The sequence below is a fragment of the Scomber japonicus genome, chromosome 9 (genome assembly GCF_027409825.1).
Source record: "Scomber japonicus isolate fScoJap1 chromosome 9, fScoJap1.pri, whole genome shotgun sequence".
Taxonomy (NCBI): Eukaryota; Metazoa; Chordata; class Actinopteri; order Scombriformes; family Scombridae; genus Scomber; species Scomber japonicus.
The window spans coordinates 8,437,270-8,463,915 of NC_070586.1; the positions used below are offsets into that span (position 1 = coordinate 8,437,270).

The 26,646-nt window shown below is 40.9% G+C and overlaps 1 protein-coding gene and 1 long non-coding RNA gene across 2 annotated transcripts in view; both read right to left on the reverse strand.

Annotated features, from left to right (window-relative positions):
* Positions 1-2,010: 2,010 nt before the first annotated feature.
* LOC128364442 (uncharacterized) lies at positions 2,011-3,667 on the reverse strand. The gene is made up of 2 exons (XR_008321770.1): positions 3,342-3,667; positions 2,011-3,170 (listed from the first exon to the last, which is right to left on the reverse strand). It is a non-coding gene; the product is annotated as an uncharacterized LOC128364442 (long non-coding RNA).
* A 1,267-nt stretch (positions 3,668-4,934) lies between these two features.
* Positions 4,935-26,646, reverse strand: part of rusc2 (RUN and SH3 domain containing 2) — a 56,544-nt gene continuing 34,832 nt past the window's right edge. Inside the window, exons 4-12 of the mRNA XM_053324943.1 lie at positions 15,474-16,196; positions 13,790-13,963; positions 10,411-10,487; positions 9,142-9,316; positions 8,936-9,041; positions 8,375-8,421; positions 6,712-7,744; positions 6,168-6,338; positions 4,935-5,446 (exon numbers count right to left, since the gene is read on the reverse strand). Coding sequence (XP_053180918.1) covers positions 5,239-5,446; positions 6,168-6,338; positions 6,712-7,744; positions 8,375-8,421; positions 8,936-9,041; positions 9,142-9,316; positions 10,411-10,487; positions 13,790-13,963; positions 15,474-16,196 — 2,714 coding nt within the window. The 3' untranslated portion in view covers positions 4,935-5,238. The remainder of the gene's footprint in view (positions 5,447-6,167; positions 6,339-6,711; positions 7,745-8,374; positions 8,422-8,935; positions 9,042-9,141; positions 9,317-10,410; positions 10,488-13,789; positions 13,964-15,473; positions 16,197-26,646) is intronic.

Here is a 26,646-nt window from a genome sequence, read left to right on the forward strand (position 1 = left end):
TTCTGCTCTGAGCATCACATCTTCCTGACAGAGTTCCTGATCATTTTGCTCTCTTAAAAGAAGGAAGGAAGTAGATATACCTCACACCATATATGTATATAACGCCAACATGTGACAACCAACCCTGAAGAGAAGGTGACTAACATCCCCAACTGGGGTTTTTTGCCAACCACGTTTTGGCGTCGCTCAGAAAAAAACCTTCCTACCCGTCGCTCTCTCTTCATACTTCTTAATGCTAATGATTGTTTTATTATAAACTCATTGTGTGAAAGCTGAGAAGAGAATCACTGAAGAGATAGATATTTACATTTTCACATCCTCTCACCTTAATGTCAAGCAGTTTACTCCAGAAATAACCTCTGAAGTAACATCTCACCTAAATTTCAGCACCAACACCAACACACATCCTCTCAACCCCATATCATGGAATAGAAATCATATGACTTTGTAGGTATGATGTCATAGGCGGCTGATAGGAAAATAGTCACACAGGAAGTACCCCTCGTGAAGTCCACTAAAAGGTCAGTGATGTAGGATTTACACAAAATCAGTGTTAATGATATAAATTTTGTCATAAATAATGTGAAAATGTGTTTAAGTATTTTTTATTTGAAGTCGTCCCACTTCAGAAACTGTTTCTGCATGGTTTGACTAATGTGGGGCAGTCATGTACTTTCAAAATCTGTTTATGGAAATTAAATGTCTCCATGTACACGGCCGCCCATAAAGTTGGAATAATTTAGTTTTCAGACACATTCCTCTTTTTATTTTCTATTTATACTAGGGCTGTCAAACGATAAATTTTTTTAATGGCAGAATTAATCGCAGAATTTCCATAGTTAATCACAATTAATCGCGTTTTGAATTGCATGTTATTTTACATTTGAAGGCAGTTTTAAGCCCATAATGTAAAGCATTTCTTACCAGAGTGTCTTAACTGGGAATCAATCACGGCTCTGCTGCGACTCCCACACTCCAAAATGGTCCTTTGGTGGAGCTGAGGCTCGCTTGGCTGCACCTGGGTGTTTAGCGTGGAGGTGCTAAATCAAACTCCACATACTCCGGTGGTAGTTAAACTCCGTTTGACACAGGTTGCATTTTACTTTTGACTTGTCAACTGAAGCGTCTGGAAGTGTTTTAAAGTTAAACAAGCCGTTCAAAAGTCCAGTAGCTCTCTTACTTTCCATCAGCGCGGTAGGTCTACTGCAGGAGGCCACTTCAAAGCATAGCGCTACAGCTAGAGGAGCCGTCTACGGGTGAGTAGAAGGGACAAAAAGGCTTGCAACATTAAAATGCGATTAAAAAATGAACGCGTTATGGATTGCATTAATCTAATCGCGATTAACGCTTTAACGCTGACAGCCCTAATTTATACACATTAGGTGCAATGAGATTGAATATATAGACTTTATCTATCAAGAATAAATCACATTTTCACAATCATTTCATGGAAAGAGGTAAAAAATATTTTATTCCAACTTTATGGGCAACCGTGTAAATTTAGTAAACTTTTGGCTTGAAATGTTGCAGTTGTATTTGTTTTAAGAAAATGTAATTTGTGTTCCTTATGGGTTTATCTCAGATTTACTGAAGCAAATGTCATGGTGTATTTACAAAATATAAAAAAATATTGATTTCAAAGAATTAAAAAGAGGAATATATGTATTCAGTAACATGTTAAATATTAAAAAATGAGGAAAAAACCCTCCTGAGTAAAATCTTAAAGGTCTGACTTCAGATGTAACCTCCTTTGTAATTATCAACATTTTCATAACACATTTTAATTTTAATATTTTTTCAGTATTTTGTAATTAAATGATGTGATGCTGTTAGATGTAAGTAGTTTCTCCTCCACACTGCCTCTGTCTACATTTCTCTGTGGGAAGTAAAAACCTATTCTCAGCTTCCTTTCATCTGTGTTTCATGATGTAATGAATCAAAAGCTTTCAGGTGGAGAACGACTTCAAAAAGGTGAATTGTGCTGGAGGACAAAAGACACGAGAGCCATACGAGTTTGTGATCACATGAGCACTTTGTTATTTAACATCCATAGTAGTTTGATAATGTCATACGTACACGTCATATAGCCTGGACACAGAGAGAAGAGCAGTGTCACTGATGCTGAAGGTATTTACAGGCAGGAGGCCGCCAGGGACAGAGAGAGAGAGAGCAGAGAGAAAACAGATCAGACACAGAGAGAGAGAGAAAGAGAGAAGGTAGATCTTCTCTATTTCTCTCTTTTCATTTCACCCATTTCATCTAATCGAACACCCAATCATACATGAATCTGTCTTTTCCTCTCAAGCCCTGAGCCTCCCCGTCTCTGTGGTTTGATCACTACTATGTGTTTTTATTACCGCCTGTCCCATGTGAACTCTGAACAGGATGTCAATGAACAGCAAACTGCCTGGAGGACTGAAAAATGAAACTCATGAAACCTTCTGCCGCTGCCACGGGGCAAAGTCGCAAATTTACGGTCGGTCAGCAGGTTGGCGAAACTAAAGCTTATTCTTGCTTTCTGTATTTCAAACATAAAGAAACGCATTAAACAAAATCATTAATAACATTCATACATATAGCTCTATGGCAGAAATGAATCATTGAAGGATTTAAATATATTTACAGTTCAATGAGAATGAAATATTAAATGCTTTTTTTGTCGGAATTAAATGTTTAAAATAAAATAAAAACTGTACAATAAAGAAACTGAAAGAAAATTATATATCTATGTATGGTTTTTTTTCTTCAAAAAACTACACAAGCCTTCATTTATGTAATAAATGTACATTTTAACCTTTTTATACTGTGTAATATTTGGATTGGGCAAGCTGTAGACACTCAACATCTATCCAAGATATCCAGCTTCAGCTCTTCGTCGTCTCATTTTGAACCTAAGGCCACATTATACAACTTTTTTTTTTTTGTTTTTTGTTTTTACACAAAAAAAATGTGTTGGGGTTTCCCTTTAAACATCAAAAAATATTATCACCATATTTCTGCACAACACTTCAAATCTTTGAAGACGTAAATCTCAGGAAGGGGGGGAGAGGAGGGAGGGGGGAGTTAAGTTAAGTTAGACACATCGTAGCATCGTAGCATATACAAAATATAATGTCAGGACAAATATTAGGTCAGCAGCCTTGAAGTGTCAAACAGTGTAACCCCCCTCCCTTCCTCCCTCCTCCCCCTACTGTTCAGTTTTTTCTACAAGCGCTTTAAGGCATATAGATAAGATCATAACCTCTCTGTAAAATGCAAAACATTGAACTAATTAACAATAATTTCGTCTGCTAACAATTTGTTGCAAAGTTGGGGGGGGTGGGGGTTTAAATCCCCAACACATTCAAAAAAAGACCTCCGCAGCCATGCTTTGCTTTCATTGGACATCCTTCCGCTGTTTTTCTGCTGCCGTCCCATTTAAAGACGCTTCGTTTCAGCTTTTTAATGAATTATTTAAAAGGTCAATAAATAGATAAAACTCACCGTTATGTGTAAGTCAAATATATATGTATGCATTTACGGTATATGTACCGATAGATAAACACCCACGCGTACTCAGCTCAGACTGTCGTGACTTTGCTCGATCGGGTCCTCCTATAAAGCCGTGAAGCGTTCTTCGATGAGAGATTGAGGAAGAGGAGGAGGAGGAAAGGAAAGGAAAGGAAGGGAAGGGAAAGGAAAGGAAGAGGGGAGGGGGGCTGAGGTGCAGGATGTGGCAGGAACAGGATTTTAAAAAGGGGAAAACATTTTTTTTTGCAAGGTTGCATGCATGTAAAACAACCCTCCACCAACACCTGCTACTGTGGGATATGAGAGCAGAAAAGAGGAATAATAATAATAATAATAATAATTAGGGCTGGGTATTTCCTGAATCGATTCAATTCCGATTCACAGGGTCCCGATTCGATTCGATCCGATCTGATTCGATCTGATTCTCGATTCGATTCAATTTTATGTTCCCAGAGTTTCTGTTTTGTAAGTCAGACAATATTTTTTAACTTGAATCATGTGTGGACACCAAATTCTTCAAGAGTAAAGTTAAATCATGAGTCTGATTCAACTCTGGGATCTAGCATGATAGCATCCATGTGTATTTACCATTTGAATTATGTTGTCATCGTGTAACCAAATGCACATAAAAAATCGATTCACTGAATTTTGAATCGATATCGAATTTTTAAATAGAAAATCGATATTAATTGATGGATCGATTTCTTGGACACACTCCTAATAATAATAATAATAAAAAAAGGCAATTTGCTTGTGAATCAATCCATCCAGCTGTCTCAGCTTATCAATAAAAAAAAGTAAAATCAGACATTTTTGGAGAATGTAAAACAGCTTTTTACCCTTTTTTTTTAGCTTCTTTTCACTCTGGTGTATTTCTCTACTACTCTCTAATATAATAATGATAATAATAACAATATGCTAAATCACACCACTGCCAAGGTGGATCAAGAAGTTAACAATTTACTCCATTTTTTTTTTTTTTTTTTTGCTGCTTACAATAAACCACTTTAAAATCTCACTGAAAAGCAAAGATTCACTGGTTTCTACAAAAACAGAAAAAAAAAAAAAGATCAATCGGCACTAAGTAAGCGACAGGACATCAAGCCGACCGGTCTTTCGACTGCAGGGGAGGAGAAGGAGGATGGGGAGGAGGAGGAGGGGGGGCAATAACTGAGCACTGTGTTCAAAGTGTGGCACAGCTAGGTGAATGTATAGACAGTACAGCAAAGTGCAGCTAGGCATGGTATATTATTATATCGTACTGGGAAGGTTACCAGGTTACCATCTGTGAGAAATCTGGTTGAAGTAGAGAGAGATTTTTTTTTTTGTAGTTTTTTCTAAGATGGGACAGTCATGTGGAGAGAAAGAGAGAAGAAGAAGAAGAAGAAGAAGTCTTTGGGGGGGAGGGGGGGGGGGGGGGGGGGTTTGTTTCTTCTTGACTGGTCTTTTGGTTGGTGGATGTATGCATGCATACTTGTCTGGATGTACCCGTGAAGTAGATGTGAGTTCGTGTGAGTTCGAGCCTGCATGCTTTCCCTTTGCATGTGTCTGTACATCGTCCTCATAATCTTCATATTCTCTACAATGTATTTTTTTTTTTTACATTTTATTTTATTTTTTCTCTCTCTCCAGGAATCATCCATAAAGTATCTCGCTTTACAACAGCAGCCAAACACAGACTTTTGTTCGCAGTAGCAGGGATCCCCTCCGTCTTTTTTTTTTTGAAGCTCAGCACTGCCCCAGGCCGTTGGCATCGTGGCTGTCCTCCATCCCCTTCAGTGTGACGTATATGATGGGAACCAAACCCTTGCTGGAGCCCACGGAGCAGAGCAGCCAGTCGGGATCGGCTTTGCTCAGGACGTGCAGGATGTCGCCCTTGTTGAAGCTCAGCTGGCCGGGCTCGGTGGCTATGTGGTGGCACAACGCTCGCACCTCACTGAGGAATGAAAAGTGAGAGAATAGAAACCTGATTAGACTGTATGTCGTCATTATTATAAAAGGGTTAGTGATAGATAAGGGTTGGCAAGACGAGCAATTCAAAAATATCTAATAAGCAGCATCAGGTTTATTAAAATGTACATTTTGTATTCTTGTTGGTTTTATGTCATTTGCACCATTTTTTTTTAACCAAAAGTAAGACTGAATGCTCCTGAAAATGTCAAATGGTGTAACCACAAAAGAATGATAAATATTAAATACTTTATCCACCTACAGTGTATTTAAGTGGACTTATACTGATACTGTAAATGTTTCCTGGTCTCCATGGTTACCCAGATTAAATGTAATATTTAGAACACTAGTATTCCATTAACTTTATTTAATATAAAAGTTATAATGTAAGATCATGCCAAACTAGTTGAGATGGTGTTTTATTGACTATTTACTGTTTTTAAGCAAGTTGAATTATTTGGTACAAAGTTTTAATGGTTACACCACTTAGACATTTTTACCATAATCCTCTAATATATTCTCTCAAAATGGATTAAAAGCAGAAATTTGATGCCGGGTTCACAAAAAAAGGATGTGTGCAAGTTATTCATACGTTTATTTTCACATTTTAACCCTTTAAATTTAAACTAAACCACATGGACACAAGAAAATATCACCTGACCCGTATACTTTATAATCCTATTAGCTACTTTAAAGTATTTTCTTACCACAGAGACTGCTGTTTGGATTCAGTTGGTCGGGCTGACGTTGGTGCAGGTGTACTTTGGGTGTGAGTCGGTGTGGTTGGGAGCTCCGCCTTCTTCCCGTTCCCCGCTCCAATGGTCTGAGCTACAAGGTCCAGGACAGATCTATCCAGACCGAGCCAGCCTGATGGAGGCCTGAGAGGGAAGAAGACAGCAGAGAAGATGTGAAGTTAATTCTATCAATGCTTAAAGTGCAGGGCAAATAGGTTGTTGAGCTCCAGCAGCTCCATAAACAAACTATAGTGGCAGGATTTAACTTCACTTTTCTTCTTCTTTACTTGAAATATGTGAGCGGACACAATGCAAACAACCCGAAGAACAACCTTAACAACACAGACTGCAGAATGGATGTCTGTGAGCATGTTCAACAATCTGAGGAAGAGGTGGAGGTAACTTTGCAAATGAAGCATTGAGAGCGAGTTGAAACCCTGACTTATGACTTTCAGGAGATTTGGAGCTTTGACCATAACCAAAAATACATAATAACAGACTTCTCTTTTGAACCTACCTTGTCTTTTGATTTTTTGCCTTCTGTTCAGCTCCCTCCATCCTTGTAGGAGATCCAACACTCGATCCAAACAGCCTACTCCAGCGCAGACTCTGTCCCTGTGAGGGGCTTTCCTCCTGGGCTGCAGCTTGACCTCCGCTCCCTGTAACCTCCAGAGACTTTGTCACTTTGTCCTGGTTGAGAACAGACTCCGGCGGGCTTCCCATCCATGAGGGTCTTCCTCTGGATCCGGCCGACTCTCCGCTTGAGCTGCTGCTGCTTTTCCTGCTCCCGCACCCCTCCCCCTCCTGGCTCGACTCCGCCCCCTCCACCACGCCCTCTCTGGTGGGTGGTAGCTGTCCCCGTCGCCTCTCCGATGACTTCTTCCTCTTCTCCGTCTTGACGAATTTCGACCCCGCCGCTGATTGGTCGATGTAGACCTGAGACGACTGCATGAGCTGATACCACCAGCCCGCCTGTCTTTCCTGCCGCTGACGACCCTCTTCCACCAAATCCCTTTCTCTTTCCTTCCTCCTGTCTTTCTCCTGCCCTTCTTCACCCTCTCCTTGGCTCTCTTGCCCTACACCTTTCATCCTCTGCCCACTCATCCCCCTCTCCTTCCAAAGATTGGCAAACCCTACATCCATCATTGTCGGTCTGCTGACAGGCCCGGCCGTGACGCTCTCAGTCGTCTCCCCCTCTTTCCTCATCATCCTCGGCCACGTCCCCTCTCGTCTCAGCCCCGCCCTCTCCTTCCTCGCCTCCCCGCTCGAGTCCCTCACCATCTCGCTTACGGTGGTGCTCCATCCTCTCATGAGCTGGAAGGTGGAGCGAGACGACTGGTCGACGCTCTGGCCCGCGGAGCAGAGCTGCTCCTTACGACGGAGCTGCTCCTGGCCCTTTTGGAGGAGGTGAGGCTCGAACAGCAGGTCCAGGTCGAAGGGGAGGAGCGACAGCGGCTGCAGCAGGAGGAGGAGCTCCTCAAAGAGCGGCTGACAGGCTCCGTGGGACAAAGGGAGGAAACCCCAGGGGTTATAGTGCATTGCTATAATGTCTGAAAGAAGAAAAACAACAGAGGGGGTAAGACGTCATGCTAATATCCATCTGGGTAATTGAAACTGTTACAGCAGGGGTGTCTAGTAATTTTGAGTTCAAAGGCCATAAAAAGCCCAAATTGATCTCAAGTGGGCCGAACCAGTAAAACCAGTTCATAATAACGTACAAAAATAGATTATATATATATTAAAACTTTATTATAATAAGTTTATATTTACAAAACAGATAAAGAGCCTGAGATATCTTAAGAAAAGTGGATGCAATATCAACAATATTATGTCTCAGTTTTTTTTACAGATTATTCTATAAAGAAGCTGCTGATTGACAACAATTTGCACGATATTCAATATATAATATAAATGATTTAAATATAACCACAATATGAATTCATTGTTTTCTTCAGACAGTTTTATGAGTGAAAAAAACAAATCTCTGAAGCAGCAGAAAAAATTTAAAATTACTTTTCTGCAATTTTTTATACTTTGCAAAGTTATCCAGTAGGCCGGATTGGACCCATTGGCAGGCCAGTTCTGGCCCACGGGCCGTATGTTTGACACCCCTGTCTTCGAGCATGCTGCTAATGTTTCCAGGTTTAGGAACTTAGTAAGAGTTAAAAACCAAGTCTTACCTTCATGTGTGTAGAGGTGATTGAACCAGAACTCCAAAGATTTCAGGCTGAAATAAATCAAATATTCTCAAGTTATTTGGAATAATCTTTGGTAGCAAATCTTCATTTGATATACAGTTAATATAAACTGATAGTTGTGACTTTCCTTTAACACTTACATACTGATCAGGGTCAAATTTAACCCATTTTTAACATGTGAGAAAAACACCCAAAAACACATTTCTGCTAGGTGGACTTTTCCTAATGTGACCCCATACTAATAGAAATAAGATGCATTTTTAAAATTTTTATGCAGCGGATACACATTTTTATATATGTAAATGTACAAATCAGCATTGTTGTTCTCCTGGACCATTAAATAGTGACGGTGAATGTCTTTTAATCAAACAGAAGGATTAATCAAATGTGTATTAATGACTGATGGGGGAATTTATGAATGTGAATTAGTGTAGAGACTGAATTATGAGTCAGAATATGAACAGTATGTAAAGGGTTAATCATTTCCAGACCTTCAAGAATCACTGTTATAAATGAGATGAGACGAGATAAAGAGAAACTTACTTGAGCAGCCCAAAGATGAAGGCATTGAGTCTCATGCTGTGGCTGGTGAGCTCTGAGAACTGGCTCACCTTTGAGAACAGACTGTGGAGGACACGCGTGGACGGGCCTGACGGAGACAAATATACACAAGTTGTCCATAAGTGTCCTATAGCTGTCAGAATTATTTAAAATCACTGTGTGCATTTATTTTTCCCACTAGTTCTCACCCAGCTGTGTGGACGCCTCCACCAGGCTCCAGGGCTGACAGCGCCGCTGGCCGATGATCAGGTCCAGAACGTAGGCTTTCAACCCGTCCTGCAGGACCTCGTGCAGAGCGGGGCACAGGTACTTAAGGATCAGGTGACCCACGTTAGGACTCACCCAGCTGTTGCCCAGTTTAGCCTGGAAGGAAACAGCAAAGGACGATGTGAAATGAAAGTGAATTGAACATTTATTATTTTACTAGTGAGTTTATCGTCCACATAAAGAAACTGAAAGTCAATTTATGATCTTTGAACTCACAGCGAGCAAACAAATCAATGATTAACGATCGACTGGATTTTTTCTGCGCTTTCATTCTCAGGATTAGACAGATTCTCGGCCTAGTTTATCGACTGTCTGATCTGAACTCTGAGAAACATTATGTGCAAGAAATCAGTTTCCTGGTTGAAGCCACTGAAATAAAGATTTAAAAAAAGTCACAAGAGACCAATTAAACTTCTGAAAATAAACATATGTGTTTGCTGGTTGGTGCATCTGAGGCACAATTACACACACACACACACACACACACACACACACACACACACACACACACACACACACACACACACACACACACACACACACACACTAAAGAGGGAAAATATTTTTCTGAAAATAACAACGTGAGAGTGAATATTTCATGAGACACTTTGAGAAGGAGGAGGTCGAGACAGGTGTGCTATATTTGAACCTGTAAACTTTAAGAACATAAAGATCTTTTCCAGACTTTGGTGAAACAGTTCTGACCAAATCCTGCTGGTCCAAACTTATTTCCTCAATTTTGACCCAGGAGGACAATAGGAGTTAATTTAAAAATGAGGTATAATTTCATTTAACCCTCCTGTTGTCCTTGAGTCATGGAAGGAAAGGAGGGAGGAAGGAAGGGAGAAAGGAAAGAAGAAGGAGGGAAATAAGGAAGGAAGGAGGGAAGGAAGGAAGGTAAGAAGGAAGGAAGAAGGAAGGAAGGACAGAAAGAAGGAAGGAAGGGAGGAAAGGAAAAGAAGGAAGGAGGGAGGGAATGAAAGAAAAAGGAAGGAAGGAAAGGAGGGAGGAAGGGAGGAAAGGAAAGAAGGAAGGAAAGGAAGGACAGAAGAAAGAAGGAAGGAGGGAGGCAGGAAGGAAGGAAAAGAGGTAGGGAGGAAGGAAGGAAGGGAAGAAGGACAGAGGAAGGAAAGGAAGGACTGAGGAGAAAAGGAGGACAGAAGAAGGGAGGAAAGAGAGAAATCTCCCACCTTCACATCTGGGTCTCGACTGGTGCCGAAGTGAGCTACGATCAGATCCACAGCTGTATTCACGGCTTTCACCAAACCTGACGGAGCAAACGGAGAAAATAGAGCTGGTTAATTATCTTTATTTAGCTATAAGTCACAGAGTCACTGCAACTCTTTTTGGGAGGCATTAGAGGAGACTCATTTCATTCAAGGGCCACATACAGCCCAATTTGATCTCATGTGGGCCGGATCATTAAAAAGAGGAAAGGAAGGAAGGAAAGATGGAAGGAAGGAAGGAAGGAAGAAAGGAAGGAAGGAAGGAAGGAAGGAAGGACGGAAGAAAGAAAAAGAAGACAGGAAGGAAAAGGGAAGGGAGAAAGGAAGGAAGGAAGGAAGGACAGACAAACAGAAGGAAGGCAGAATAGAAGAAAGGAAAATAAGACAAGGAAGGAAGGAAGGAAGGAAGGAAGAGAGGAATGAAAGAATGAAGGAAAAGAAGACAGGAAGGAAAGTGGGCCGGATTGGACCCCTCTGTGAGCCGGTTCTGGCCCACGGGCCGCATGTTTGACACCCCTGCATTGGAGGCATTAGAGCTAAATTGAAATATTGAAATCTGAAGCAGGCGAGAAGATTACAAAACATTTAAAAAGCTCACGATCCAGCTCCGACTAATAAAAACATATTTTATCATCTGATTAGCAGAAGTGTCCCTCAGCGTCGTGCTCAGCGACACTTGAACAAGCCGGTGAAATGTAAAGGAGGATATTTCTCTTTGTTCATCTCACATCACCGCGCTGCCTCGAGAGCCTCTAACAGGAAGTCAAGTAGGCTTTCCTCACCGAGAGCCACTTGATTAAAGGACCATTAAGTGACATAATTTCCCTTTCTGTTGCTCTTGACGACCACACTGTGCTGCTGATTTATACATTATTATTTGCTTCTGTCTGCTGTGAAGAGTTTTAATGGCTCACTGTTTGAATCAGAAGAAAAAAAATGACATTAAAACAATAATTTACATTAGAAATATGTACCACCATATGCTAATCGTGATTACATTAATGCAATCCATAACGCATTTTAATGTTGCAAGCCTTTTTGTCCCTTCTACTCCCCCGTAGACGGCTCCTCTAGCTGTAGCGCTATCCTTTGAAGTGGCCTCCTGCAGTAAACCTACCGCGCTGATGGAAAGTAAGAGAGCTACTGGACTTTTGAACGGCTTGTTTAATTTTAAAACACTTCCAGACGGTTCAGTTGACAAGTCAAAAGTAAAATGCAACCTGTGTCAAACGGAGTTTAACTACCACCGGAGTACGTCGAGTTTGAGTTAGCACCTCCACGCTAAACACCCAGGTGCAGCCAAGCGAGCCTCAGCTCCACCAAAGGACCATTTTGGAGTGTGGGAGTCGCAGCAGAGCCGTGATTGATTCCCAGTTAAGACACTCTGGTAAGAAATGCTTTACATTATGGGCTTAAAACTGCCTTGAAATGTAAAATAACAGGATTTTAAACATGCAATTCAAAACGCGATTAATCGTGATTAACTATGGAAATTATGCGATTAATCTCGATTAAAAAATGTAATCGTTTGACAGCCCTAATAAATATGACATAAAACAAGCTTTACTCTGCTAGAGTTTCATATTAAGAGGAAATGGGTTGTGAGTGAAGAACAAAAGGAGCTTTTAGAGAAGCAGAGACAGACACAAACAGATAAATAGTTTAGAAAGTCAGGAGCCTCAGGAGGTTCGGATCTAACTCAGGATGTAAAACCTCAGTGTTTTAGTTTGATCTGTGAGCATGAGATACTTTCTGCATGTGATTTTATGAATCTCTTATTTTATTTTATTTTATTTTATTAGACTATTCTGAATTTTTACATTTAACCCTTCCTCTAGTGTTTCCTCTTTACTGATTCATGAGAGTTATGACAGCGTTTCCTCACTTCCTGTTTGTGTGAGTCTTATTTATAAAAGTGATTTATTGTTTGTGTGTGGATCAGAGTGTGTGTTTGTGTGTTTGTAATTTAATGTGTTACATCGCTGTATATGAAAAGTGCTTTACAAATAAAGTGTGACTGATTGATTGATGCAGAGATGGTAAACTGATAGAAAGGTTATACAATTTTCTGAGTGTTTTCGGTCCATTTTTTTGGTTTTAGTGCAGCTGCATCGACACAATCTTCTTATCCGTTTTTTTATAGATCACTCAGGAAGTACGTTACATAACTTTGCCCTAATTTTATATTTATACTCACAACAACTTCCTGTATGAACACATAACACATGCTGGAGCTGTCTAGATGCTGGAGTGGGACCCAAAGATCATGAGCCATAAAAAGTACGACTACAGGAGCAGGAAGTAGAAAAGGAACTAGTTTCCTGTCCTTCAATTACATATAATAACGTTATTAAGTTCCTGAGTTTCTAAAAATGGCTCCAGGAAAAGTCAAACTGTGGTGAAACCTTCTACAAACTCAGCATCAACACTCAGAGACAGCAGCAAAGGAGTTTGTGCCATTAGGTCGATATCTGGAGCGTTTAGCTAATTAAATATTTAAAGACTAACACCGCACATACACACAGCTACCAGGGTTGGGAAGGTTACTTTAGAAATGTAATAGGTTGCAGATTACTACTTAAGGCTGATTTATGCTTCTATGCCGTCGTTGTACTTTCGAAGTTATGCGTCAAGGGAACGTGTTGCTAGGGGATGACTGTGTGTGTGTGTGTGTGTGTGTGTGTGTGTGTGTGGTTTCAGAGGACTCTCTATCTGTATCCTTGTTTATCTTCCGGTCACAGTAGCATGTAGCATTGCGCTGTGTGCTAATAACAGAAACACATACCTTTTGTTCATTATTAATAAATAAAGCAACTGCCGGAGGAACTGACGCTTTGACCGGACCAATCACAGCCCTTGCGGTCCGCGTTGCCGTGACGCGTAGTTGGGATTTTTAGGAGGTGCATGACAGGCTCATAGACTGTATAAAAGGCGAAGCGGTCTAACTTTATAGTTTGGGTTTTTTGACATGAAGCTGTATAACATCCTCGCATGTTAACACTGTGAAACAGCTGATGGATGGTGCCCAGCTGTCAGCAGGCGGCAGCGTGCAGCGATATGAAGGGAGGGAAAATAGTGCAAGGTGATTGTGATTGACATGGAGCTTAATTGATACTGTGACTCCATTTAAGCTCATGTGATGATTAATTTACTAAATATAAGAAAATATTGATTTCAAAGAATTAAAAACATTAATATATGTATTCAGTAACATGTTAAATATTAAAAAATGAGGAAAAAACCCTCCTGAGTAAAATCCTAAAAGGTCTGACTTCAGATGTAACCTCCTTTATAATCATCAACTAACGGAGATTACAGTTACATTTATTCTGAACAGTCTCACCTCTCTTCTGCGTGAGGTCGACAGAGATGTGAGACTGTGAGGAGGAGTATGAGGAGGAAGTGGAGGCGTCGGGGGAAAGGCAGAACTCCTCCGGAGGCTTCTCGGTCAGAGAGAAATAATCCGGTAAGAAGTCGCTGTAGCTCTGCTGAAGCTGCTTCGCTGATAGGCCCATTGCTGAGAGACACACACACACACACACACACACACAATCAGATACACACATAAAAACATAGCATCACTTCAAAATAAGAGCATTTTAAGGCCTTTGGAGGACATTCGAGTCACATTATACCCCCAAAATAAAAGCACTCTCTAGACGTCGAACTCCTTAAAAAAGTATTTAAAGAGTATCAAAGTCGACTTTCTTTCATATATCTGAATATTTCAGCAGCGTTCCACCACTGACGATAAAGCAATGAGCACCATTAAGCCGTCCCAGTGCGTGTCCAGAGTGAGCTGGAGGGAAATCGAACACGTTGCGTCTGACGAGGCGTTGACCCCCGCCCCTCCGAGACTCCAAGCTACCGGACACGGAGGCGGATGAGGAGACAGAGGAGACCCTCTCTACCCCAAGAGGGTTTCGACGACGGTACTCCCTCCACTTCAGAGCCTGGGGAGAGAGGTGGTGTGCTGTTTTGTTTTAGGGTGGGGGGGTGTTAGGGTTATGATGAGGAGGGAGGAGGAGGGGATTGGTGGTCAGGTTTGGGTTAAAAGATGGATTTTTGAGTAGATAGGTGGATGAAAAATATAAATGGGAAGTAGAGCAGCAGTGAGAGGGAAATGCAGGCGAGAACAACAACAAAAAAATGGGATGAAGGGAGAAAAGAAGGAAAAAGAGAAGAGTAAGAACGCAGAAAAGCTTCTTTTAAAAAGAGAACATCAGCAATGAATCACAAACTGAACTTAATCACTAAAATATAAGAAAGCAGCAGAGAGACACCTGAAGCACCCAAACTGAGAAAAAACATGTTTCAGAGTTCAGATGAATGAATTTAAGTAAAAAAGGAGAATCATCCAAATCACACAGGAGAAAAAGAAAGAAAGAAAGAAAAAAGTAGGAAATAACCTTTAAACTTATTTATCATCATTTTTCTTAATTAATGGCAATCTTAACCTCCACTCAGATTTTAGTAATGTAACGTTATGTGAACACTTAAAAAAACAATAAGTGGTTTTATGTCCATGTGAAAGTTTAAACACACATCTTTAAACCATTTACAAAATAAGAGGTTGTCATGACATTACTAGTTAAATATAACACCCACCAAAAAAAAAGGACTCAGTATTTGATAAGGTGCAATTAATTAGTAATTGTAATGACTCTTTCTTCCTCTGCAACATACCAGTAAATAAAAGAAATAGGTTAAACTTACACTTGAAACTTACTGGTCATTGTTTCTGATTTATTACTATAAGCACAATATTTGATTTTTTTGTGTATCATCCATTATCAGGATACAAAAGCAAACTTTAAACTTTGATTCTGACCAACATTACTTACAACTTTCACTGCCATGTTACTTCTACAGGCTTTTTATTTTACCTTTAACATTGCCCCTATTCATCAAACGAGTGCCTCAAATCTGCTTTTATATACATTTAAATTTAAATTTAAAGTTCATCCTTAAAGTTCGGCATCATTCTCTCGTGTTTCCACTCTATGAATTATTCTTTTGTAACCTACCATTATGTGTCCTGGCTCCAGATCCTTTGCTTCCCTCCATGTGGTTCCCAGACTCCAGGCATCCCAGCGGGCTCAGCGTGTCGCTAGGCAACGCCGGTAAACTGGTCAGACCTCCGTGGTGGAAACAGTGTCCCTGCACCGGGGGCAGCATGGGCGGCACCGCTCCTCTCTTTGCTCCCAGAGACGCAGGTGGAGGGGTGGAAGGCAACGGCCCCGACCCCGACCCCGAGCTCTGTTTGGCTGTCTGCGCAGGGGAGCGTAGGGGGCTGTGGCCTGCGGAGAGCGGGCAGGAGAGACTGTGAGCCGGCTGGGGGCTCGGGGTGCAGGTGGAGCAAGTCCCGGAGCTGGGAGCCCCGTGGAGGCGGACCGGGGAGTAGCTCCCAAGAGGTGAAGGCCGTACTGATCCGGGAGGAGGCGCTGCGGCAGTGAGAGCACCTTGGTACCTGTGCACATTCTCCGCTGCATCCTCGCTATCCTCTCCGACCGGACCTCCACAGCCGGAGCCAGATCCAGATCCGGAGCCTGATCCAGAGCCGGAGTTGGAGCGGGCCTGCATGCCGGAGACGTAGCCTGTGAGCAGAGGGAGCAGCGGTTTGGGCTGCGCGGGCTTAGTGGAGAACTGATGCTGGAAGGTGAAAGGCTGGATGGGGAGAGTGGTGGGCCGCTGGTCTTTACTGTAGCGGACCACAGCGAGGCGACTATCTGAGGAGCTGGAGAGACCACCTGGATGAAAGAGAGAGAGAAAGAGATGGATTTAGTTCATACTGTTTATTTATTCCACACAGATGAAAACACATGAAGTACGTAAAGTCACACCCGCCTCAGTTTATCACACACATACTCATACATCCAATAATACATCTCTCATTTCAAATCTTAACAATTTTACATCGAGACAAACAAACTAATCTGAAACAGGTGCTAGTGAGAAAGTAAATATAAAGAAAAATAATCAATAACTAAAATAACTTATTTAAAAAAACAAAACAAAAGAAGAAGAAGAAAAAAGCTCTGATATTATTGGAGTTATTGGTTTCTATCTTCTCTCAATTGTTTTTCCATTATAAAAGACCTTTTTTTACTCTGTCTCTCTATTGCATTATGGGGTTTTTTGGGGGGGGGGGTGATCTTTGCTATCAGGAGCAGGACTCTCAGTAAGTATCTATATTATTCTGGTAATATATCACAAGTATGTACAGTGTTGGGTCAAGATGAGCTGGCCCACAACTTTCTTTTTGTACTTCTGTTCTCACATTTTTAACAAAGAAAGACCCAAAATGAAGTAACTGCATTAAGGCTGCAACATTAAAGTGTTTTATTATGTCAATTATTTCTCAATTAATTCAAATAAAACCATTACTATTTGCCACAATTTGCAAAAGCTGTTTAAATAGCTTGTTTTATCATCCCAATAGTCCAAAATATAAAGATAAATATAAAAAGGTAAATAATACAATAAAATAAAAGATAATAAAATATTGATAACATATAATAAATTAATAATAATATAAACAATAAAAAGACATTCATAAAATATAATAGATAAATAATAAAATACAGTGAGTAAAACCAGAAGTGTAAGATGTGGTACTAAATAATAAATAAATAAATAAATAAATAAATAAATAAATAAATAATGGTGCTGTCAATTAATTTATTAGTTAAGCAACAGAACATGAATATAATTTTTCAAGCAAGAAAACACTAATTTAATTTAATTCAAGCTACTTCCTGTGAGGATTTTGTTGTCTTATGTGATGATAGGAAACTGAATATGTTAGTTTGGTCCAAAATAATCAACTTGAACTCATATAAAATATTTCAGATGACTCAATAATGAAAGTAACTGTTGCAGCTTGTTTAATGTTTAACTATATTAAACAGAGAACAGCAGTAAAGCTTCACATTTATGGTAATAAAACAATAAACGGATGTGACGTGGCTGAAACTTCTCCTGTAGTAATCTTCTATTTAAGGATTATTGATCGATTAATAATCAATGAATACAATAATTGTTTTCGGCTCTAAAAACTGCAATAAAAAGGTTAAAAAGGTTAAAAATGAAACCAAACAAACAGAAAAATGCCCAGTCATGAGTCACAAAGCTCAACGGTCCTTATCTCAGACTACCACACCACTGTCAGGCAATGCTCTGACAGGCCCACGTGCACACACACACACACACACACACACACACACAAAGAAACACACACACTAAACCTGAGTGCACTGCGACACCAGCGAGGAAAATCCTTCTCTCTGCAAATCTTCTCCACCTTGGTTTTCCTGTTTTTTTCCTCCCCCTCTCTCTCTCTCTCTTTCTCTGTCTCTCTTTCTTTCTGTGTGTGTGTGTGTGTGTGTGTTTGTGTTTCTAGCTCCAGTGCAACGTGTGACGGACGGGAGCGTGTGTGACGTAGACGGTGTTGCGCAAGCTGTTTGTCACCGCTTAAAGCCAGCTCACTGATGCCACCTGAGCCCTGCAGTTAGGAGTCTCAGCCTGCAGGGGGCGACGTTGAGCTGCTGTGGAAATGTGAAGGCAAGGAGGAAAGACGAGAGGAGGAGGAGGAGGAGGAGGAGGAGGGAAGACTACACACACACACACACACACACACACACACCCAGCAGGCCTGAGCTCCCCTGTGGGATGAATGACAGAGACACTCCCCTCTATCTTTGGCTCTCTTGTATCTGCACCATCATCATCATCATCCCTCTTCTTCTTCATCCCTTCTACCTGCTCTCTCTTTCTCTTCAGCTCTACTCCTCTTTCATCTATAAATCCATTAAATATAAGGCTTTTTTTTAGCACCCCCCCCCTCTCTCCTCCACCCCCTCCTCTCTTCCCAGCTCTCTGTGCTTTAGCGTTAGCATCATTAGCACTGGAGCTGCATCCCACAGGCTTTTAAAGAGGCCTTTTTTCTTTTTTTTCTTCTACACTGCAGTGAAGCCGCACAGCTGACTGAAGTGAAATGTAATGAATAATATATGCAGTGAGATTCTGCACAGCCGCTCATTATAACCTTAAATCATCACTCAGTCTTTATGGATACACAGCTAGAGGAGGATGGATTTGAAGCATGTGCAAAGACATATTTCTGCTTAGGGGTGACCTATTTCTTCTAAATCCCCCCATCACTCCCTATCAGTCTTCCCTCTTTCTTTTTTTTTCTGCTCCAGTCAAGTGAGAAGCTACAATTGAAGATCAAATTACTACTTTAACCTTTTTTTTTATTATTAAATAAGGTGAAGTGTTTTTGGTTTTAGCACCTACAAAACACTGGTGGATTATGGGCCAAAGGTTTGTTTATCTATTTTACTTTATTATATTATATTATATTATATTATATTTTATTATTTACACATTGATTTGTTCTTTTCTGACTTGAAAATAAATGATTAAAGCTTCAACTAACAATTATTTCATTATAAATCTCTCTTTTCTTACTTAATATAATAGAACTTTTTTGGCATTTAAGCTTAAAAATGACTGAAATAGTCGATCAATTCTCAAAATATATGCTTCTGTTGATCGATTAATAGATTAATAAACTAATTATTTCCAGTGTAATGATAGTATCTCTACTCTGATAGTCTGGGTAAGGAGGTACTGACATTTGGCCGATGTTAATAATTTTAGATTTTTAAATTATAAAGATTTAAGACAAAGATGTTTGCATAGTTGTGAGTATTTCCCAATAATTATATGGACTGTGGCAGCCCACCCACTATAGTCTAATTTGTGCCGCCACAGTTTCATAGTGAGCCAAACATGTCTGTACTAAAGCACAACATAGTTTAGAGTACAAATGTTTTATGTTTTAGATATAACCTCTTAATTTAGCTGTTTATATATTTTATCTTTAATGGAAATGTACTGTCTGTAGGTGTTTGAGTATGAAGTATAATGTGTGTGTGGGAATGCTTTCAAATTAATAGATTATGAAACTAAGTTTCTACCAAAAAAAGTAAAGTTGAAACATTTAGTTAATTAATCAATTAGTTGAACAACCAAGAACTATCTTATTATAGAAAACATATATTTATCATATTTTTGCTTCTTAAATAAATACGATGATTTGCTGCTTTTTTGTCACTATGACAGTAAACTAAATATCATTGTGTTTTGAACTGATAGTTGAATAAAACAAATATGAAAAAATGCCACTTTGGGCTCTGGGAAAATATAACAGACAAAAAAGAAGAATGAATCAATAATAATATCAAATAATAATTAAAATCATCTTTTGAAACGACCCAAAGGCAAAAAACCTTCTCAATTTGCTTTCTAAGTTTCATTGTTATTTAACCCTTGTATCGTCCTCCCGGGTCAAACTGACCCTTTCTTCATTCCTTTTGTCCTTCCTTCCCCCTCACTCCTTCTTTCCTTTCCTCCCTCCCTCCTTTCCTTCCGTCCTTCCTTCTTTACTTCCTCCTTTCCCTCCTTCTTCCTTCCTTGCCCCTTTCTTTCCATCCTCCCTCCCTCCTTTCCTTCCTTCCTTCCTTCCTCTTTCCTCCCTTCTTTCCTTGACTCTAGGACAACAGGAGGGTTAAATCATCACAGCTGATTCAGTATTAAAAACTGTTTTATAGATATAAGTTGACTTAAAAGCTCTCTCTTTCCCTCTACAGTGACTCACACTGATCACATTCAGGAAGTAAACAGTGAAGAAGTGAAATGTTGCTGCAGGAGTAGTTCGACGAGTAGTTACGGTCGTGAATTTAAACTAGCCACAGCTCTGGGTGGAGGGTGGAGGGCGGAGGGTGGATGGTGGAGGGTGGAGGGTACCTACAGGAATGAATAGCTCCATTGCAGCACACTGACCTACATACATACATACTGTGCTGTGCAGCATATACTGGAACATTTAATTCACTGCTGTACTGTAATTACAAACCAGGTGTTCATAATGAGGAATCCAAAGAGTTTAAATATAGAAAGCTACAGAGATGATAAATCCTAATGTGTGGAAACGAAGGAGAAAATTGTTTGTTTATACTTGTGGACCTGAAGGCACCGCGGTTCATTCAGTATGAAGATGATGTGATATGAAGTCATTATAGATAAAGGCTGCAATCAACTAGCTTCTAAAAATGTTAAATTAAAAGTGAGCCACCACATGAAAAAGAAAAAAGAAAAAGTCCAGGTTATGGAGTTTGGATGTCTGCAGAAAGCAACAAGCGACACTAACAGCTGTTCAGACGTCACCAGGATGATAAAGTTAAATCCAATTAACCCTCCTGTCGTCCTCCCGGGTCAAATTGAACCCGTCCGTTTTGACTGTTCATTCTTTCCTTCCTTCCTTCCTTCCTCCTTCCCTCGTTTCCTTCCTTCTTTCCTCCCTCCTTCTCTTTCTTTCTTTCTTTGAAAATGAGTTTGACACCTCTGAACTAAGTAATCACCCTCATGCATTTAGGACAGGGGAATAGGAAGGGACCATGAGGAGAGGGAAACTTTGCCCTGCTTTAATTAACAGAATCACAACAGGTGGTCAAAGTGAGGATTTGAACATTTAACCATCCTGTTGTGCTCAGGTCAAGGAAGGAAATGAGGAAGGAAATGAGGAAGGAAATGAGGAAGGAACGAAGGAAGGGAGGAAAGAGGAAGGAAGAAATTGGGGAAAGAAGGAAATGAGGAAGGAACGAAGGAAGGGAGGAAAGGAGGAAAGAAGGAAGGAAGGAAGGGAGGAAAAGAGGGAGGGAGGAAGGAAGGAAGGAAATGAGGAAGGAAGGAAGGAAATGAGGAAGGAACGAAGGAAGGGAGGAAAGAGGAAGGAAGGAAGTGGGGAAAGAAGGAAATGAGGAAGGAACAAAGGAAGGGAGGAAGGAAGGAAGGAAGGAAGGAGGAAAAGAGGAAGGGAGTAAGGAGAGGAAAGAAGGAATGAGGAAGGAAGGAAGGAAGGAAGGAAGGAAGGAGGAAAAGAGGAAGGAAGTAAGGAGAGAAGGAAGGAAGTGAGGAACAGTCAAAAGAGATGGGGTCAATTTGACCCGGGAGCACAACAGGAGGGTTAACATCAAATAGCTGCAGAGGAAAAAGCCAAATATAATATAACCCTTTATCCAGCTGTCCAATATCAGGTCAAAAGAGTGAATTTGAGCGAGCCGGAGCAGATTTGATTTATATATCAGCTCAGGGGTTCAAGTGTGTGTTATTATATATGTGAACGGTTGAAGTGCCCTCCTCGCTCCTCGCTCAGGTTAAAGTAATGGCTCTCTCTCCGCTCTCACATGCTCCGAGCAGCAGACAGCTGGGGCTTCCTGGGACATTCCTCCCTCGGTGAACTCACTACACGCTGTCCTTGGTCTTAGTCCAGTGGAATGTCAAGCACTCCCTCTGTGTGTGTGTGTGTGTGTGTGTGTGTGTGTGTGTGTCCAATCAGATATGTGCAGGAGGCAGCTGAGACGGAGCTTAATAAGGTGATGTTAGTGAATGTTGTTGGTCATGTTGGTGTCATGTCAGTTGGTAGATATAGTGTATGTATTTATTTATTTATTCATATAATTTAGCTTCTCAGTATTTATTTAAACATTTTAGATATTTAACTACTCTATACTTCTTCTTCTACTTCTATTTTTAAATGTAACAATACTGAATACTTATTTCCTTCCTACATCCCTCTTTCTTCCTTCCTTCCTTTCCTTCCTCCCCCTACCTTCCTCTCTTCCTTCTTTCCTGTCCTTCTTTCCTTTCTCCCTCCCTCCCTCCTTTCTTATTTCCTTCCTCCCTCCCTCCTTCCTTATACCGTCCTTCTTTCCTCCGTCCTTCCTTCCTCCCTTCCTCTGTCCTTCTTTCCTTTCTCCCTCCCTCCTTTCTTATTTCCTATCTCCCTCCCTCCTTATACCGTCCTTCTTTCCTCTGTCCTTCCTTCCTTCGTTCCTCTGTCCTTCTTGCCTTTCTCCCTCCCTCCTTCCTTTCCTTCTTTCCTTTCCTCCCTTCCTTTCTCCCTGCTTCCCTTCCTTTCTTCCTTCCCTCCTCCCTCCTTTCCTTCCTTCTTCCTTCCTTGACTCGAGGACAACAGGAGGATTAACTACTCTGTCCTTCTTCAATATATTTGTACACTTCACTTTACCGACTACTTGGAAATGTAAAATGCATCAATTCCTAAAACACCATGGTACATATTATTCCAGGAGCAGTTCACCCTCGTCTCAGAGCAAACAGAAAAAAAAGGTCAAAGTACTCCGTCACAAAAACACAAATGTTTGCTTATAAATATTGCTTCACCATAGTTTAGTGTTTCTAGGTTAAACATGGTGAAGCAGCGTTTAGAAACTAACAACAGAAATGAACTCAGCCTCAAATGTGAACATCTTTAAATCCAAGTTTCTCTTTTCATGTGTTTATGATTGATTTCTTTTAATCATAATCTTTTATTCTTTCATGGTATGTTCTTTTATTAATTTTAAAGCAAATCATTATTTCATGCAGCACTCTCATAGTTGATGCTCTATTTTAGTTTAACTGTTTGTTTTCTTTCTCTCTTTCTGTTTTTCTGTACTTTGTATTATTATTATAATTTTATACGGTTTAACCTTTGTGTCGTCCTCCCGGGTCAAATTGACCCCGTCTGTTTTGACTGTTCCTTTTTTCCTTCCTCCCTCCCTCCTTTCCTTCCTTCTTCCTCCCTTCTTTCCTCCCTCCTTTCCTTCCTCCCTCCCTCCCTCCTTTCTGTCCTTCTTCCTTCCTCCCTCCCTTCCATCCTTGCTTCCTCCCTCCCTCCCTCCTTTCCTCCCCCATCCTTCATTCCTTCTTCCCCCTTCCTCCTTTCCTTCCTTCTTCCCTTCCTCCCTCCCTCCTTTCCTTCCTTCTTCCTCCCTTACTTCATTCCTTCCTCCCTCCCTTCCTTGACAACAGGAGGGTTAATCATCCCCTGATATTTAGTTTTTATGTAAAGCACACTGAGTTGCCCCTGTGTGTATCCCTCGCTTTTCCTATTGTACAGGATACACAAATATTAAAACAGGATATATCTGGTATGGTTTTCAGCTTTTCTATTTAAACCCTTTAGGAAATGTAGTTTTTGTTTTTTTTCTGCCTCAGGTCAGTGGTGAAGCTTAGCAGCAGAACAGCACGGCAGGATTTGGCAGGAATTTAATATCTGTCTTTGTTATGACTGCTGTCACTGACTGAACCCACTGCGGCTTCATTTCTGTCTCCGCTGAATCATTTAACTATGTGCTGAATAAATATGCATAAATAAAAAAATGACTGCATACAAACAGTGTGTCGACAGATTTCTTCGTTTTGGGATTCAAAAGGATGAATTCAGTGACTCAGCAGTTTATAACCAAACAAAAGACTCGATAGATCAGCAGGGTCAAACTCATTTTAGCTCAAAGGCCACAAACAGAATTTAATCTCATGTGGGCCGGATCATTAAAAAGAGGGAAGGAGGGAAGGAAGGAAGGAGGGAGGGAGGGAAGGAAGGAAGGTTGGAAAAGAAGACAGGAAGAAAAGATGGAAGGAAGAGAGGCTGGAAGGAAGGAAGGATGGAAAAGAAGACAGGAAGGACAGATGGAAGGATGGAAAGAAAGGAAGGAAAGAAGGAAGAGAGGACGGGTAAGAAGAGAGAGGACAGGAAGGAAAGATGGAAGGATGGGAAGAAAGAAAAAGACAAAAAGGAAGGAAGGAAGGAAGGATGGAAAGAGAGAGAGAAAGAAATACAGGAAGGAAGGACAGGAAGACAGGAAGGAAAGATGGAAAGATGGAAGGAAGAGATGAAAGGACAGGTAGAAGGACAGAAAGGAAAGTGGGCCAGATTGGACCCCTTGGCGGGCCGGTTCTGGCCCACTAGCCTCATGTTTGACATCCCTGCTATAGATGTTCATTCCTACTTTTGTCAACCTTCTCTAACTTTCTTCAACCTTCACTTGTTTTTAGGACAAATCGGACGTACTGGTTCTCTGGACGACGATGCAAAACACACACACACACACACACACACACACGCAGCTCTGTATGCAGATGTAGAGCTCAGCGGGGGGTTTTCTCTGCACCTCTATCTCCTCTCCCTCTGACCTGATTGTTATTCATCACACGTTTGGCCCACTTCAACCCTTCGTTCCTTCTCTACAGCTGACGATACGCACTCTGCATCACTCTGCATCACTCTGCTCTCAACACAGTTATACACAGCGGCACATACACAAGATACACAAGGGGGTATTACCCAAACGCACACAAAGCAAAGATTACACACACAGACACACACACACACACACACACACAGCAACCCAAAAAAACACCATAAAAAAATCATGCAATGCAGATTAATCCACATTTACACAAGAGGCTTTAAAATATAAAGACTACCACAATATATTTAGATGTTCTGTGTTGTGCATGACAACGGGAATATATACATTACCAGTCACAGGTTTCCACTTTCCCATTAATTAGAATAAGAAAATGTTAACGTAAGATGTTATGGGTGCAGTGGAGTGTGTGATTTTTTCTCTTTTCCTAATTGTCTCCTGTTTATCCCATTAGACGCCGCCCCTCCCCCCTCTGTGTGGTTGATGTGTGTAGTTGTGCGCACCAGTACCCACTTGCCGATTAATGCTGGTGGTTAAAAGAGAGCGGAGAGTCAGCAGACCGGTGGTGTCCAACCCTGCTCTTGCCCTGCATGTTTTTAGGTATCTCCACCGCTCTAACACATCTGATTCTAATAATTAACTCGTTATCGAAGCCCTTTAAAAAGTTTCAGCAGCTTGATAACGAGTTAAATATTAGAATCAGGTGTGTTAAGCCAGAGCCTGACTAAGCACCAGTTCTTTGCTTTTCCACCGCCAAAGCTCCAGCCCGGAGCCTCAGAACGGGAGCCAGAGCAAGCACCAACTCTTTGCTGGAACGGATTATGTCAGCGGACTGGGGGCGGGGCTAACGTTTATTAGCCGGCTAGCGGGGCTAACGTTTATTAGCTGGCTAGCGGGGCTAACGTTTATTAGCAGACTAGTGGGGTTAACGTTCATTAGCTGACTAGCGTGGCATTTACAGAGGGTTTAAGATTTGTTGATTAAAAGTACTATTTTTATAATTTTTTTGCCAGAGCTGTCTTCTTCTTCTTCTTCTTCTTCTTCTTCGTTTCCAGCAGGCTAGATGCCTTGCGCCATGTTGCTGCCTCTCACTGGTGAATCATGGAAGTGCATCAAAGGTGTGCCGCTGGCTACGTTAGACAGTGATGTAATCGCGTGGCTCCTTGCCAGTGGAAAAGCAACAGGTGCGTAAGAGGTGCTTGGATTAGCACCAACCGAGCACTGGCTCTAGCACTGAGTGGTGGAGATACCTAAAAACATGCAGGGTTGGACACCACTGCAGTAGACTCTCTGTGCTGTGTGTATTTGAAAAACTAGTTGAAAGTAACTCAGGTTATGGTGTTTACTTCCATTTTATTTTGTAGTTTGTTTAATTTTGTTGCCTTATCAGTTATGCTTTCTTGTTTTTAGTAAGAAGCAAATTTCTGTTGGCCTTCTCTGTTAAATAAAAACCTCATTTTGTGTTCACCTTGTTTTTCTTTCCCTGGGTTACATCATTGTTACTCCTCTCATCGCCTGTTATTCATTCATGGATGTAACAATGTTAACTTTTTGTTTCCTGTATGATCTCAAATATTTAAAATCCAACCTCCAAACAACTATAAACAACACAAATTTGTAATGTACCTAGTTTGTTATCCTTTTAGTATTTTGTTGGAAGCGGTGGGGATCAACAGTACAGACATGACAGGAAATGAAGAATGAATGCATATAATAATATCTCCAGTCAGATTCAAAGCAGGGACACTGAAACCCCCCCGAGGGTCTCCAAAGCTGCCTGATGTTTTTAGTATACTTATAGAAAATTCCTGCACTTCACTTTGCAGCTTTATTGAGCTTTTTAGCCTCTTTTACCTGACTGTTTTGGATTCATGGACTGGCACTGAGTTACCTTGTAAAGAGATCACTCAAGAATCAATTTGATCAGGGTTCAAGTTTTTTGCTTACAGCCGAACTAGCAGTGGAAGTATGAGGAAGTACTGGCAGCTGCAGGTGTAGTTTAGGTGTGACAACAGCAAGATTGATGCTGATAAGACAGACGTTTCAGCCAAATCACCTGCCAAGTATTTTTTAAGGGCCCTGAGGAAGCCAGATGTTTTTCTAGGCAGACGGTGAAGACCAAAACGGAGATAAAAGCAGA